Source organism: Emys orbicularis, chromosome 7, assembly GCF_028017835.1.
Source record: "Emys orbicularis isolate rEmyOrb1 chromosome 7, rEmyOrb1.hap1, whole genome shotgun sequence".
In the NCBI taxonomy this organism is placed as follows: Eukaryota; Metazoa; Chordata; order Testudines; family Emydidae; genus Emys; species Emys orbicularis.
This window is the reverse complement of record NC_088689.1, coordinates 17,295,610-17,309,255: the sequence shown is the minus strand read 5'-3', so window position 1 is coordinate 17,309,255 and position 13,646 is coordinate 17,295,610. Positions and strand designations below refer to the sequence as shown.

Below are 13,646 nucleotides of genomic sequence, written 5' to 3'. Positions count from 1 at the left end.
TTTGAAACATTCCTAGGATGTAATGTAAACTTCTTGTTTACATCTCCCCCTTGCTGGGGGATGTCCACTTAAGTAGATGATGGCCCTTTAACACCTGTCTGGGATGCTAGTGTGCCTTTGTCTCTGAAAAACTGTTTTGTGGGTGTTACCCAGAATTACAACATATTTCAGTAACAATCATGCAGTAGAAGCTTATAATTTTGCATGAAGTGTCACTACACATATTTTAACAGGATAATTATATTCAGCAGATTATAACTTTTCAAATGATACCTCACAAGGTATACTTTGTACAAAATTTATCTTGTAAAAGTGGTGATCATAATAGTATAGTCTGTATCTGAATCAAATCAATATGGACAATGCTGAGATTGGTTATATGACTCATTTCCTGATGAAGTCATTTCATTCCTTCTCAGTGTATGCCAAAAGTTAATTCCCTTCACGCCCTTCTGAGCACCCAACGCTTTCCTTCCAAAAGAAACTGCAGGTGCTCAACACCTCTGAAAATTAATTAATTAATTTAACGTAGTTATTTTCCTGAAAAATTCTACTTTAAGCGAGATGATGTTAAGTGAATCCAATTTCCCCATAAGAACTAATGTAAATGGGGGAGGGAGGGCTAGGTTCCAGGGAAATTTTTTTCGCCAAACAAGACTATACCTATATACACACAATGATGATTGTGAAGCTTGGTTGAGGTGGTGGAGTCAGAGGGTGGAAGAGGGAGGGATATTTCCCAGGGAATGCCTTACTGCTAAATGGTGAACTAGCACTCCACTGAGTTCTCAAAGGTTAACACATTGTTGTTAATGTCGCCTCACACTCTACAAGGCAGCATGAACGGAGGGAGGGGAGACAGCATGGCACAGAGAGAGACAGACACACCGTGTGTGTGTGTGTGTGTGTGTGTGTGTGTGTGTGTGTGTGTGTGTGTGTGTGTGTGTGTGTGTGAGTGTGTGTGAGAGAGAGAGAGAGAGAGAGAGATATGCATTGCCCCTTTAAGTATGCTGACCCCAGTAAGTACACTGCCTTTTTAAGTAGATCAGCAAGTTGAGACAGCAGCTGCTGCCAGCAAGCTCCCTACATCCTGAGCCCTGTCGTGCACCCTCCACGCGGAGATAGGGTAAAGGAGCGGGGCGGGGAAGGGACACCCTGACATTAGCACCCCTCTCTGCCCCCCCTTGCACAGCAAGCAGGAAGCTCCCAGGAGCAGCTCCAAGGCAGAGGGCAGAAGCAGCACATGGCAGTGGGGGGAGGGACAGCTGAACTGCCCGGCAATTGATAGCCTGCTGGGCTGCTGCCACACAGGGAACTTAGGGGAGCCGGGAAGCTGATGGGGGGGCTGCCAGTCCACCCTGGTTCCAAGCCCCCACCAGCTAGCTCCAACGGGCTGCTCTTCCTGCAAGCAGTGAACAAAGCAAGTGGGTCCTGGCTCCTCCCCCTCCCTCCCCTCCCATCTAAATGCCGCAAGCCAGCTGATTGCTGCGTTCCGGAGGCAGGGGAGGAAGGGGGGAGGTGCGCCGAGTCCTCGCTCCTCCCCGTTCCCTCCTGCCGGGGCAATCAGCTGGCTTGCCGCATTCGGGAGGCAGGGGAGGTAGGGGGAGCCTGCACGCCGAGTCCTTGCTCCTCCCCCCGCCTCCTGTCCATGGCAATCAGCTGGCTTGCGGCATTTTGGAGGCAGGAGGGAGGGGGAGGAGCGAGGACTCGGCGCGCAGGCTCCCCCTCCCTCGCCTCCCAAACGCGGCAAGCCAGCTGATTGCCCCGGGCAGGAGGGAAGGGGGAGGAGCAAGGACTCGGCGCACCTCCCCCCTCCATCCCCTGCCTCCCGAATGCGGCAATCAGCTGGCTTGCAGCGTTTAGAAGGGAGGGGGGAGGAGCCAGGACGCAGCCTGCAAAGTAAAGGGGGAGAAGGTGGGGGGGAGAAGAGGTGGGTCAAGGGTGGGTGCTTGGGGGAAGGGGTGGAGTGGGCGGGCTGAGGGTTGAGCCCCCTGCCCCTGGTGCTTGCAGAGTAGGGGAAGCTGCCCTGGAACCTAACCCCTATTTACATTAATTCTTATGGGGAAATTGGATTCGCTTAACATCGTTTCACTTAAAGTCGCATTTTTCAGGAACATAACTACAACGTTAAGCGAGGAGTTACTGTAGTTATCTTCTGCCCATAGGGAAAAGGCATCTTCATCTCTAGACGTGTTATTTTATTGTCATTTCCTGGATTGCAGCAAGATGCTCTGCACTCTTGCAGAACATGTCAAGTCAGAAGTAGTTATGTCCTATAATCAAAATAAGGAGGCAAAATTACTCTGGATTTAGACAGTCTTCGCTTAATGATCACCAGTAGAATATGACTGATTGAAAAGCTTATAGTAGATCTCTGCTCCAGTCCAATAGGAGCATATCTGATGGAGACTGTCCATACCTGTTCGTAGTTTGTGGCAGAGCTCTAAGAAAAGAACGTTCTGAACAGAAGGTCCATCACAGACTGCTTCAGAAATTTCTCATGCTGGTTTTGTGGCTTCTGACTTAAGATACCAGCAAAGAAAGCACATTGTTTGACAAGGTTAGGGGCCATAGATTGCATCCAACAAAGCCGGACATCAGTCCTACAGGGATCTCACTTCAACAGAGAAACTGAGAGCGAGAGCACCATTCTGCTTGTTTAGAGAGAACTCTGATGACATGTTGCCCCTCATCAATTTCACAAAACAGCAATTAAGTAGCAGCAAAAATGACTTTAGAGCACATTTAATGGCCTGCAGCTTCAAAATGTTTGTATAATGAAGGGCTTGATAGTTTCTATGCTGGTCTATACAGACAGAAAACACCAGAAGGTCCCAACTAGCTCAATCTGCATAAGACTCAGCCTATGAAAGGGTTGTAAAACTAAAAGGGATCCCCTTTGGAAAATTACTACTACTTAGGGATGTTTAAGCTATTAGTGATGTTACCATTAAATACAATAAACAAGTGTATGTGCTATTTTAAATCCATGTCAAATCCTAGAAATGAAGGCTGAGTGTCACATCGAAGTTCTCCTAACTCTTTTTATAATCATATACAACATTGCTAATTAGTTAAATATTAAACCAAAGATAATGAAATAGAGCTTGAAATACCTATTAGTTACAGCAGGTACTAAAGGACAGATTTTGAGAAGGACGTTTATTCTCACCATTAAAGAATTTACTGGAAGCGTCCCAACTGAAAAAACAAAACAAACAGGCAGCTCTGGCACAGTTCCATCATTTATAGCTTTGACTTGTGATGGGAGCTAGAAATTTACAGCTACTGAGTTGCACACCCACACTAGCACAAACAGAACAATTACCAAACATCAATGGCAATCAAAATTATGACATTTCAAATCCTTTATAAAGCACTACTAAACTCTTATGTGGCAAGTAACACTCAAATTTCAGGCACACATGGGTATCAACCCATAAGCTAATTATCCATGAGCCTTAGGCCTGGTCCACACTACCCCCCCACTTCGGACTAAGGTACGCAAATTCAGCTACGTTAATAACGTAGCTGAATTCGAAGTACCTTAGTCCGAACTTACCGCGGGTCCACACGCGGCAGGCAGGCTCCCCCGTCGATGCCGCGTACTCCTCTCGCCGAGCTGGAGTACTGGCGTCGACGGCGAGCACTTCCGGGATCGATCCGGGATTGATTTATCGCGTCTAGACAAGACGCGATAAATCAATCCCAGAACATCGATTGCCTGCCGTCGGACCCGGAGGTAAGTGTAGACGTACCCTAAGAATAGAATTCCACAGGTTAGCTAGTAGAAGATAGAGACACGCTAGTACAAGTTAAATCTTTTGTTTCAAATTTACAATAAAAGCACTGTTTTATTTAAAACCCACCATGGGTGTTATTAACACTGTTATTAACACTGATCATTGCAGTAATTCTTAAGCAGTGGCTAATCCTCTTTAAATGGCTCACTAACGTCTCAACCCATTATTATTAACTTTGTTTAACGTTACCTTCACTTTCTTTGTCATAGGCTAGTTACAACTTCCATCTTCATATTCTAGGTCACTTTTGGAGAGATTAGAGATTAAAACCCTTGCATTTGTTGCCATTCTACTTCCAAAATTTTCTTTTGAAGTGATTGGTGCTTTCTTCTAACTTTTTTCATTAGTCACATACCAAATCTGGTCATCTGTATTGCTCTTTTCTCGAGAAATATGTTCTTCTTAATGGAGAAAGCTCAACACAAATATTGTGCTTTGGGATAAGTGTATTCTCACCTCAAAATTTATACATATAATAGGTGAACCTCACAAACTCATTTCCTTTTTGTATAAATAAGGAATTAAAAGTAGGGTTTCAGCTGTCCAGCCACAATGCAACATGCTGTTATGCCATTCTGGACTATTCAGGATCCACCCTTGGACATACGTTTGACGCAGAGGCAGCACACTCAACCCCTCGATGATGGAGCATTAATGCTGTCTAGCAGCCTCTCTGGCCTCTGTTTACTTGTTCCAGAGAGAGCACCATTTGCTAAAGCTTAGCAATAATGCAACATCCTTAAGGGGAGCCAGAAACTCCATGACAAAGATCTTTGAGTTGTGTAAGAGGTTCAACTGTCAAAGACATCCCACTCTCATATTGTCAGCCAATATTTTATAATATATCTAATTTCCTTGGATACGTATAAATGCAAACATTAAGCACAAATAAAAATAAGCCAGCCTGAAAGGATAGCATGAAGATGGCATTTCGTGCCTTAATAGATCAAATGTCAATCCAAAATAATTCAAACAAATAGGCAATAACTATTTTGATCCCTACATCAATGTTTTTCCCAGTTTAAAAGAAAATTGATTTAGTTAATTTTTAAGAAAAATAAAAGTCAAGAATATTTATCTGAAGTAGGGATTAGAGATTTCTTCACCCACTCTCCAGAGCTGTGCATCCATTATCACAAGGCAGGCAGCAGCATTTCCTGTGCTCTTGCCCTCTAACAGCACTGGCAGTGCTCTATTTCAGCATCTCTAATACTGCAGCGTATCCATTTCTTATTTTGACAGGCAGCAAGAGTCTGATCCATTTTACCACTTAATCTATCCCAGTGTTCTGTAACTTATTTGAAACTTTACCTACATAGACCATGTTGCCAAAAAATCACTCTTTTAAATGCTGTATTAAGCACTCATGAAAATTTAAAAATAGCATTGAGAACAATAATGTAAACAGAGGTTATGCAAGCTTTCCTAGTTTTAACAATGCACTTTTATCCAGACCTCTATCAGCATAGAGACTCTTCTAAACAGAGAATAGAGTGCAGTCAGAACACACGCTCATTGTGAGGGTTTTGCATTTTAAGTTATAATCTGCATTTCATTGTCCAGATTGTCAAGAATTTGCAAGTTGTAGTTGTAAAACAGCACCATGGAGTTGGTGAGGTACTAGTTTTCATTCATGGTTCAGGGTATTTGTAGGAAAGTCGTGTTCTGTGTTTCCACCAAAAGGAGGAAATGACGTAAGGAACTTTAACCAGAAGTTGCAATTATCCACTATTTGTTGCTTTGCTAAGAAAAACAACACTAAACTATCCTACTGGGAAAGGAATTTGCAAGTCTTGTGTCAACTCGTCATCAGTGGAGATAGATTAAAATAATTCACAGCCACTTCACCATTTCATAATATTATGACAGGGGTATGACACACTGCTTCACTGGGGAAAAGTTTTGATGGACAACTAGATGACAAGGATTACTACTACAAACCTAGCAGGGAAAAAAAAAATTATCAGGAACATAATTAATGCTGATCTGAATTTTGTATTCCTGTACCACATAGCTGGCAGTCTGTGTCCATGGCAGACATTCCACTGAGGGAGCCAGGGTGCCTAAATTCTCCTATATTGACTTGCAAAAGCAAGCATTTGAAGGAGGAACATGAGAAGAAACGAGTTTTTGAATTCACTCGGAAAAAATATACTGAAAAGGGAATTCCTCCCCATTCCCCCCACCTAATTTTTATTCCATCAGCCTCATTCGTGAGCCAAGAGTAACTCCTTAACTACCACAACTGTCTCAGGGCTTGTCTACACAAACCTTCCATATGGCTCAGATTTTAAGATGTCCGAACAGCTTCCTCATCTTACATATTTCCTAATTGTTACGTAAAGTTTTCTGATGCTATTCATTTCACTCAATCACACTAGAATAGCATTTATCAGATATGCCTAGAGTACCATAGGTGCCAATGGATCAGTGTATTTTTATGATCAAACTCTTACACACACACACACACACACACACACACACACACACATTTTTGACAGAATAAAGTGATTACATTAATCATTCTGGGAGAAGCACTTCTCCAATTGTTTGCAGATGAAGTACTACAATCTGAAGCTTCCCCCTTCACTCCTGTCCCACAAAAAACACATATTGTAGCCGAGATCAACTCAGCTACACCAAGAACCTAGGTCTGCAGGTCTGACAGCCATTTTTACTTTCTGATAGCAACTCTAGTTGACATACGCTGAATACGGCAAACAGACAACAGTACAGCCAGTGAGCTTAGAAACCTAGACAAGAATCTGTTTCCATACAGCCCCAATTCTTGGACTATAATTTGCCTCCTTCATCAAAATTTACAGAAAACTCTACCAGGACTATTCTTCCCACCCAGAGAGAAACTAGACCAGGAAAAGACGACAAAGCAGCACTGTCCAGATCCTCTTTTCTACCCACCAGTGATACGGAGGATTGATCATTTCAGATTGGTACACAGAACACTGCAAAGCTTCTTTTTTAATACACAATCACATTACAATATAAAACATGTTTAAACAAATCATACCTGTATGAAGCTGAACTTTCCCAATCACTCCCTCTACCAGGCCCAGACAGACAGGATTCCAGGCCAGAAGAAGATCAGTGGCTGCAAGAAAAATTGAGGCTTATAAGAAAATCTGAAATGTAACAATAGACGCACTTACATTCAAAACAAAACACTTTACTTTTCAGGAATTTCTGATGCACTGTGTAAAGAGTTGTTTTCATCATCATAATCTGAAAGTATTCTAAAAGACATAAGTTACTAACCCTTAATCAGCACTAGTAATTACTGTTCTGGATGAAACTCAGTTTTGTGACTTCTATCCAAGCCTCATGGATTCCCAGTAAATCTCAAGTTAATAAGACAAGCTTAGTGTAAAAACTAGTCCTGTTCACTATAGCATATTTATCATTTGAAACATGCCTCATCCAAGCGTCCAAGAGAGGGGAATGCCATGGCAATGACTGGCGCTCTTTAGTCTCGATCATATAATAGCAAAAATTATCACCTTCCCTCGCAACACCCATCCAAGCTATGCTTTGATACAGACTATGAAATAAAATCCAATTCATCCAATAGGGACACGGTGCATAAAGAATATAATGAGATTACCATTTGGGGGTAGGCATATCACCCTGAACTGTATGATCGGTGCTAGAATGATGCAGAACCAGCTCCTTCCAAAAGGTGTCATTGTCACAAGCCAGCATAGTACAGTAATAAGTATGAAGGTTAGTTTGTACCTCAAGTGAGATGCTCAAGATGCATGCTTACTAACACTTCCTTGAAGTTTAGAAAACATCCTTTGAAACCATTTCTACCTCATTGAAGTGAAATTATTTGATTAAGGAAGACTACTTATTCCCAGGGTTTTATAGACAAGGAAAAACTCCACAAATCCTCATCATGGTAGAACAAAGCAATGTGTGTTAGATGTTTTATTAAAGTCTCCACTTACAGCTTCAAAATGTATCTGATAATAACGGATCACAATAATACTGTATGTACTAAATCATCCAGGGAACACGGCACACTGAAAAGAGAATCATTCATCCAGAACACTATGGGGAAATAAGATTTGGCATTTCTGTTTTCTATAGTAAGTTTTTTATTCCAATATTGTTTCCTCCCCACTTCAGAAGTCTTCAGTTTAATCTAGACGTCACGGTCTTTTGTGTTCCCAGTTAAAACAGTCAGATTTGTGTCCATTTATTCTTTTGCATGGACACAAATCTGACATCAGGAATCACAACATTCAAAAACCAGTAGAACACTTCAACCTCTCTGGTCACTCAGTAACAGACTTAAAGGTGGCAATTTTGCAACAGAAAAGCTTCAAAAACAGACTCCAACGAGATAGTGTTGAACTGGAATTAATTTGAAAAATAGATACCATTAACTTGGGCTTGACTAGAGACTGGGAGTGGCTGGGTCATTACACAAATTGAACCTATTTCCCCATGTTAAGTATCCTCACACTTTCTTGTCAACAGTCTGAAATGGGCTATCTTGATTATCACTACAAACTTTTTTTCCCTCCTGCTGATAATAGCTCATCTTAATTAATTAGAGTTGGTATGGCAACTTCCACCTTTTCATGTTCTCTGTATGTATATGTATTTTCTTACTATATGTTCCATTCTATGCATCTGATGAAGTGGGCTGTAGCCCACAAAAGCTTATGCTCAAATAAATCTGTTAGTCTCTAAGGTGCCACAAGTACTCCTGTTCTTTTTGTAGATTCACTGAGAGATTCTCATATACTTTCCTTAGCAGCTACCACAAAGACATGTCAATCAAGTAACTTTAGCCATTCCCACTGGGAATTTTAATCTTGACTAAGCAGAAGGTCTTACTTGACTGCTATCCCTAGTCTTAATACACAAGCATTTCACTAACGAGGGATAGATTGTTGAACTGATGCCTTTAAGACAAGGACGGAAGCCTGACCTCATTTGACCTCTAGTGTATAATAGTACTAGGCCAAAGTTACTTAACAAAAAACTCTGCACTGTAACAAGTTCAGGGTTATGTTGTGAGCTTTTGTTTGTTTGCTTGTTTTTTGCGGGGAAAGCAGGTGTTTGTTTTTGTGGTTTTTCTTTCTTTTTTTTTAGAAGCAGCTTATGCACGCAAATTGTTATTTTAGAAATTTTTCCATTTTTGTTTTCAAATCCAAAGCAAGAGAAACTAAGTGCAAAGGCATGAAAAGATGGCTCCCATTTTGACAACAAGCTCCTGGTTCCTATTTCCGCATAAGAACAGCTATCACAGTGGTGAAAAACAGGGCTTGTAAATATGAGCTTTTAAAAGAGATGTGTGAAAGTTAATTTATTTGCAACAGAACAGAAATGCAGCTGGTAACCAGTGAGAACTGTTCCACTTTGTTTTCTCTTTCAGCTACTTTCTGAGCAGCTAGAGCATCAGTTTGCAGACCAGGTCTCATACTTTAAACTAGAAAGAGATACTGTAGTAACAAGATTTTGTAAATCTTCCCTCCTTTCTACTCACCTTACCCACCCAAAGCAATTCAGAGATCAAGCTGGCTTGTGCATTTCAACCAGATATCCACCAACAATCTCTAGGAGCCAGAGTTCTCCTTTATAAATGTTCATGTTATAGTGGAACCTCACTAACTCATTACGTGGTAGGAAACAAATAGTGAGTTACTGAATTTTGGAAGCAAACATTAATCAAGGATTGGTCATTCACGGTAGTGAACAGATAGTCCAAGAATTATCTTAAAGGCCTATGCTGCCTCTATGCACCACAAAGTTTTGGCAGATTTGTATTAACAGGTACAATCTTTGTAAATATATATTAACTGTTTAAAGCCCCTGAAGGTTTACTTTTGAACAAAAATGAGTCCAGACTCTAAATTTGAAGCTGAAATGTGGGTAGTGTTATTCCCCTACACCGTTGGCAGAACTCTTAAAAGTAACCCAAAAGAGATGATTAACTCCAGGGTTTTGAAGAAGGAAGTCAAAGTAATCCAAGATGATAATAAGAACAGGAGTACTTGTGGCACCTTAGAGACTAACAAATTTATTAGAGCATAAGCTTTCGTGGGCTACAACCCACTTCTTCGGATGCATATAGAGTGAAACATATATTGAGGAGATATATATACACACACATACAGAGAGCATGAACAGGTGGGAGTTGTCTTACCAACTCTGAGAGGCCAATTAAGTAAGAGAAAAAAAACTTTTGAAGTGATAATCAAGATGGCTCAGTACAGACAGTTTGATAAGAAGCAAGTGTGAAAATACTTACAAGGGGAGATAGATTCAATGTTTGTAATGGCTCAGCCATTCCCAGTCTTTATTTAATCCTGTGTTGATTGTGTCTAGTTTGCATATCAATTCCAGCTCAGCAGTCTCTCGTTGGAGTCTGTTTTTGAAGTTTTTCTGTTTTAAGATAGCCACCCGCAGGTCTGTCATAGAATGGCCAGAGAGGTTAAAGTGTTCTCCCACTGGTTTTTGAGTATTATGATTCCTGATGTCAGATTTGTGTCCATTAATTCTTTTGCGTAGAGACTGTCCGGTTTGGCCAATGTACCAAGATGATAATGCAACCAGAACTAACTGAAAATTCTTGGAGCCGGCCTGATGTAATGAATTTATAGATTACTCTTTTATTGGGGCAGGGGGAGGAGGGTTGTGATTACAGACTCGATTTTGTTATTGTTTTCACAGTAGTCATGGATTCCATCATTTTCATATTTTATTTACAGATATGGATATAGATCTTGACATTTGGCAATTTTGCACACTTAGTGCCTGGGACTAAAACTGACTTAAATGAGAACCTTGGGAACTGCCAAGATAAAACCTGGGATGCCTGACAGGCTAATAGAACAGAACTTCATTTAGCTAGTGATTTGTTGTAGTTCACCAATCTGCAGTTTCTCTGCTTTGGGGAGGGGTAGGGGAAGGCAGAGCTTACATAACTTGTTTAAAAGGATCGGTGCAAAGCAGATGCTTCTGTTTTTGTAGAGGCTGAGGCAGAAAAGCTGCATTGAAAACAAGCAAGCAGCAGCTCTCTTCTACTAACATTCCCTAATTGCAGCAAAGCCAACTAGGAGGCACCAAGATAAGTATTTTCTATGTTATGTAATGGCTTGAAAGATTTCACTGTGAACTAAAGCATAGTTTTACTGAAATCCTGCAATGGTGACTTTATCAGACACTCATGGTTTTATTCCTCCTTCTCCCCATGATTTTCCATATAAATTTACCATGAGAAACACTACTAACCTTAATTACAATTCTTATTCCAAGATTATATGCATGCACTCTAGGAAATAGTTTGCTGTATTGGGTGAATGTACTTTGTGAGTGCTTGCAAGACACCAAGAACCTGTCTACATAATTCCTTCTTCTAGCAGAGAGTTCTCTAACAAAATCAGAAGTGCAGAGTTATTGCTCATTCCAGAGAGAATATCCACCCTCATTCCCTGAGATTTATAATAGATCAACAACTGATGAAATACTAATTAGTTTGTGAGTAGCAGAAATTTTAGTCACTGAAATTGATAAAGTTGTTCATGAAACAACTCATATGAGATTACTGCAACAATAGACTATATATCAAAGGTCTCTACAGTGATTTCAGAACATAAGGCTGTGTCTACACTAGACTTTTTTCTTAAAGTTAAAATCTGCTGATTCTAGCAATGGTAACATAGACCAGCTAGCGTTTTAACCACCACACTGCCCAAAACCTGCCAGAACAGGGCTATACAATACGAGGATTAAAATGCGAGCAGCGAACAGCACCTTGATCAATAACTCCCACTGCTGCTACTACCAATGAAAGCTTTTGAAAATAGTCTAGACGAAAAGGCTTGAGTGTCCTGCAAGTGATTTTCAGGGTGAACCGACACTCTGGTCACATACAGTTTTCTGCCTGTGTGTGCACACGCCATGAGCAATGTCTTTCGGAAGAGATCTTTCAAAAACAGCCTGCCGGTACCACATCGGTACTGATGATCTTATTACACTTATCAGAACGTTAGGGGCTTACCCTTGTGTCCTGGACCAAAGTTCCCCTCCCCTGCAGGGGTGCAGAAAGATGGGCATCAACCATCTCCTTGGTTACATTTAACTTTCAATAGTGTGTGAAAGAGTTTTAACTAGATATCTAATTTGTGAACCACCTTCAGACACTTCTGAGACAAGTTTACCTAGCTTCTTATACCCTATCACCTGAGTATGTCAGCATCTCCCAAGAATGACAGTTCTTGCTCTTCTTACTGAATAAAGAGTGGGAGTGTTGGTGAATAACAATTATGGCAGGAAAGCTTAAGCAAATAGATGGATTTTGCATTTAGTTCTGAATCCTTGTGAAGTTAAAAGTCACTTGTCACATCTGGCAACAAATCTTTGTTCTGCTGCTGTGAAGACTCCATTTCCCACTGTCTATGTGACTGTGAAATATTAATTATATGTAACGCCTAATACATATAATGCTCAAAATTGTTAAGGAGCATTGTATGAAATAAGTCTGCAAAATTTGTATACAAGTACTAGGATTTATATTAACAAGAGACAACAGCTGGAAACTGAAGCCAGACAAATTCAAATTGGAAATAAGGCACAAATTTTTAACAGTCACAGTGATTAACCATTGGAACAAACTCCCAAGAGAAATGGCGTGGATTCTCCATCTCTATCAGACTGTTAACTTGAACAAAGCTGAAATAGCCCTAACTACAGAGCTGCTAGCAGGGCCTCAGTAATTAGTAATGTGAGGTAAAGCAGTCCTCTCACAGTTTGATTAGTATTTGCAGAGTACATACGGTATACTCTCCATCCACGCCTGCTAATCTTCCCTACTCTTTCCACCCAAAGAGCTGTTAGTCTACAGCTAATGCTGCTCAAATTGAATTTCCTACCAATGCATTCATAAAGAGTGTAGGAAAATCACCACATCACCCATAACTCACATGCCTTGTCACCCCAGACCCAAACAGACTCCATTCTTCTGCTCCAAAAACACAGACCTTTTTTCAATTCCAACATGCCAAACAAGGCGCAGTTTCACACAATCATACTGGAACATAACTGTCTCCTACTATTCAACGCCAACTCTTCAGGGCAAGAACAGTGTCTCTACAGTTCTTAAAAGAGTAGGGTTCCGCAATCCTAATAAGGTTTTCATATTCCCATAAAAAAATGGAGCTGTTTAATGCCTATTTTGTTTCAGTCTTCACTAAATAGGTTAATAGTAACCAGTTACTCAACACAAGTAATATTAAAGGAGGAAGGAATACAAGCCAAAAAGAGGGAAAAAATGGGTTAAATTAACCTCCCCTTCTTCGAGTGATGGTCCCTATTATATTCCACTGAGGGTGATTAACAAGCAGTACTTAGCTAAGAGGAGCGTGCAAGGGTGCAATGGAGGACCACTGTGCAGAACGAGGCATCTGTTGCAAAATCACGCACTACATAAATGAGAAGGAAAAAGGTGTGTACCAAACTCCACATACCCCCTTACATATGTCTGCAAGGGGCACATCATGGAGCCCGGCAGTAGCTGAGGTCCCTGATCGGAGTTCCCCAGTAACCAAAAATGTCCACGATTACCTTGCTGTGCAACTTGCATTCATGGTCGGTTGCAAAGTTCCTGCTGAGATCATCAGCAGTCACGTTCTGGGTTCCTGCCAGGTAGGCTGCCGACAAAAGGATATGCCGTTCAATGCACCATTTCCAGAGGCATACCGATTCCGCAAACACCACTTGGGGACTTGTGCCCCCTTGCTTGTTTATGTAGTAAACCATAGTGGTGTTGTCCAACATGACAAGAACAGATAGCATGCCTTGCATACCGCCTGA

At 41.1% G+C, this 13,646-nt stretch overlaps 1 protein-coding gene across 1 annotated transcript in view; it reads right to left on the bottom strand.

The window, feature by feature from the left end:
* The window catches only part of INPP5F (inositol polyphosphate-5-phosphatase F), a 103,800-nt gene that overhangs the window by 66,255 nt on the left and 23,899 nt on the right, over positions 1-13,646 (bottom strand). The window contains exon 2 of the mRNA XM_065408183.1: positions 6,832-6,912. Coding sequence (XP_065264255.1) covers positions 6,832-6,912 — 81 coding nt within the window. The remainder of the gene's footprint in view (positions 1-6,831; positions 6,913-13,646) is intronic.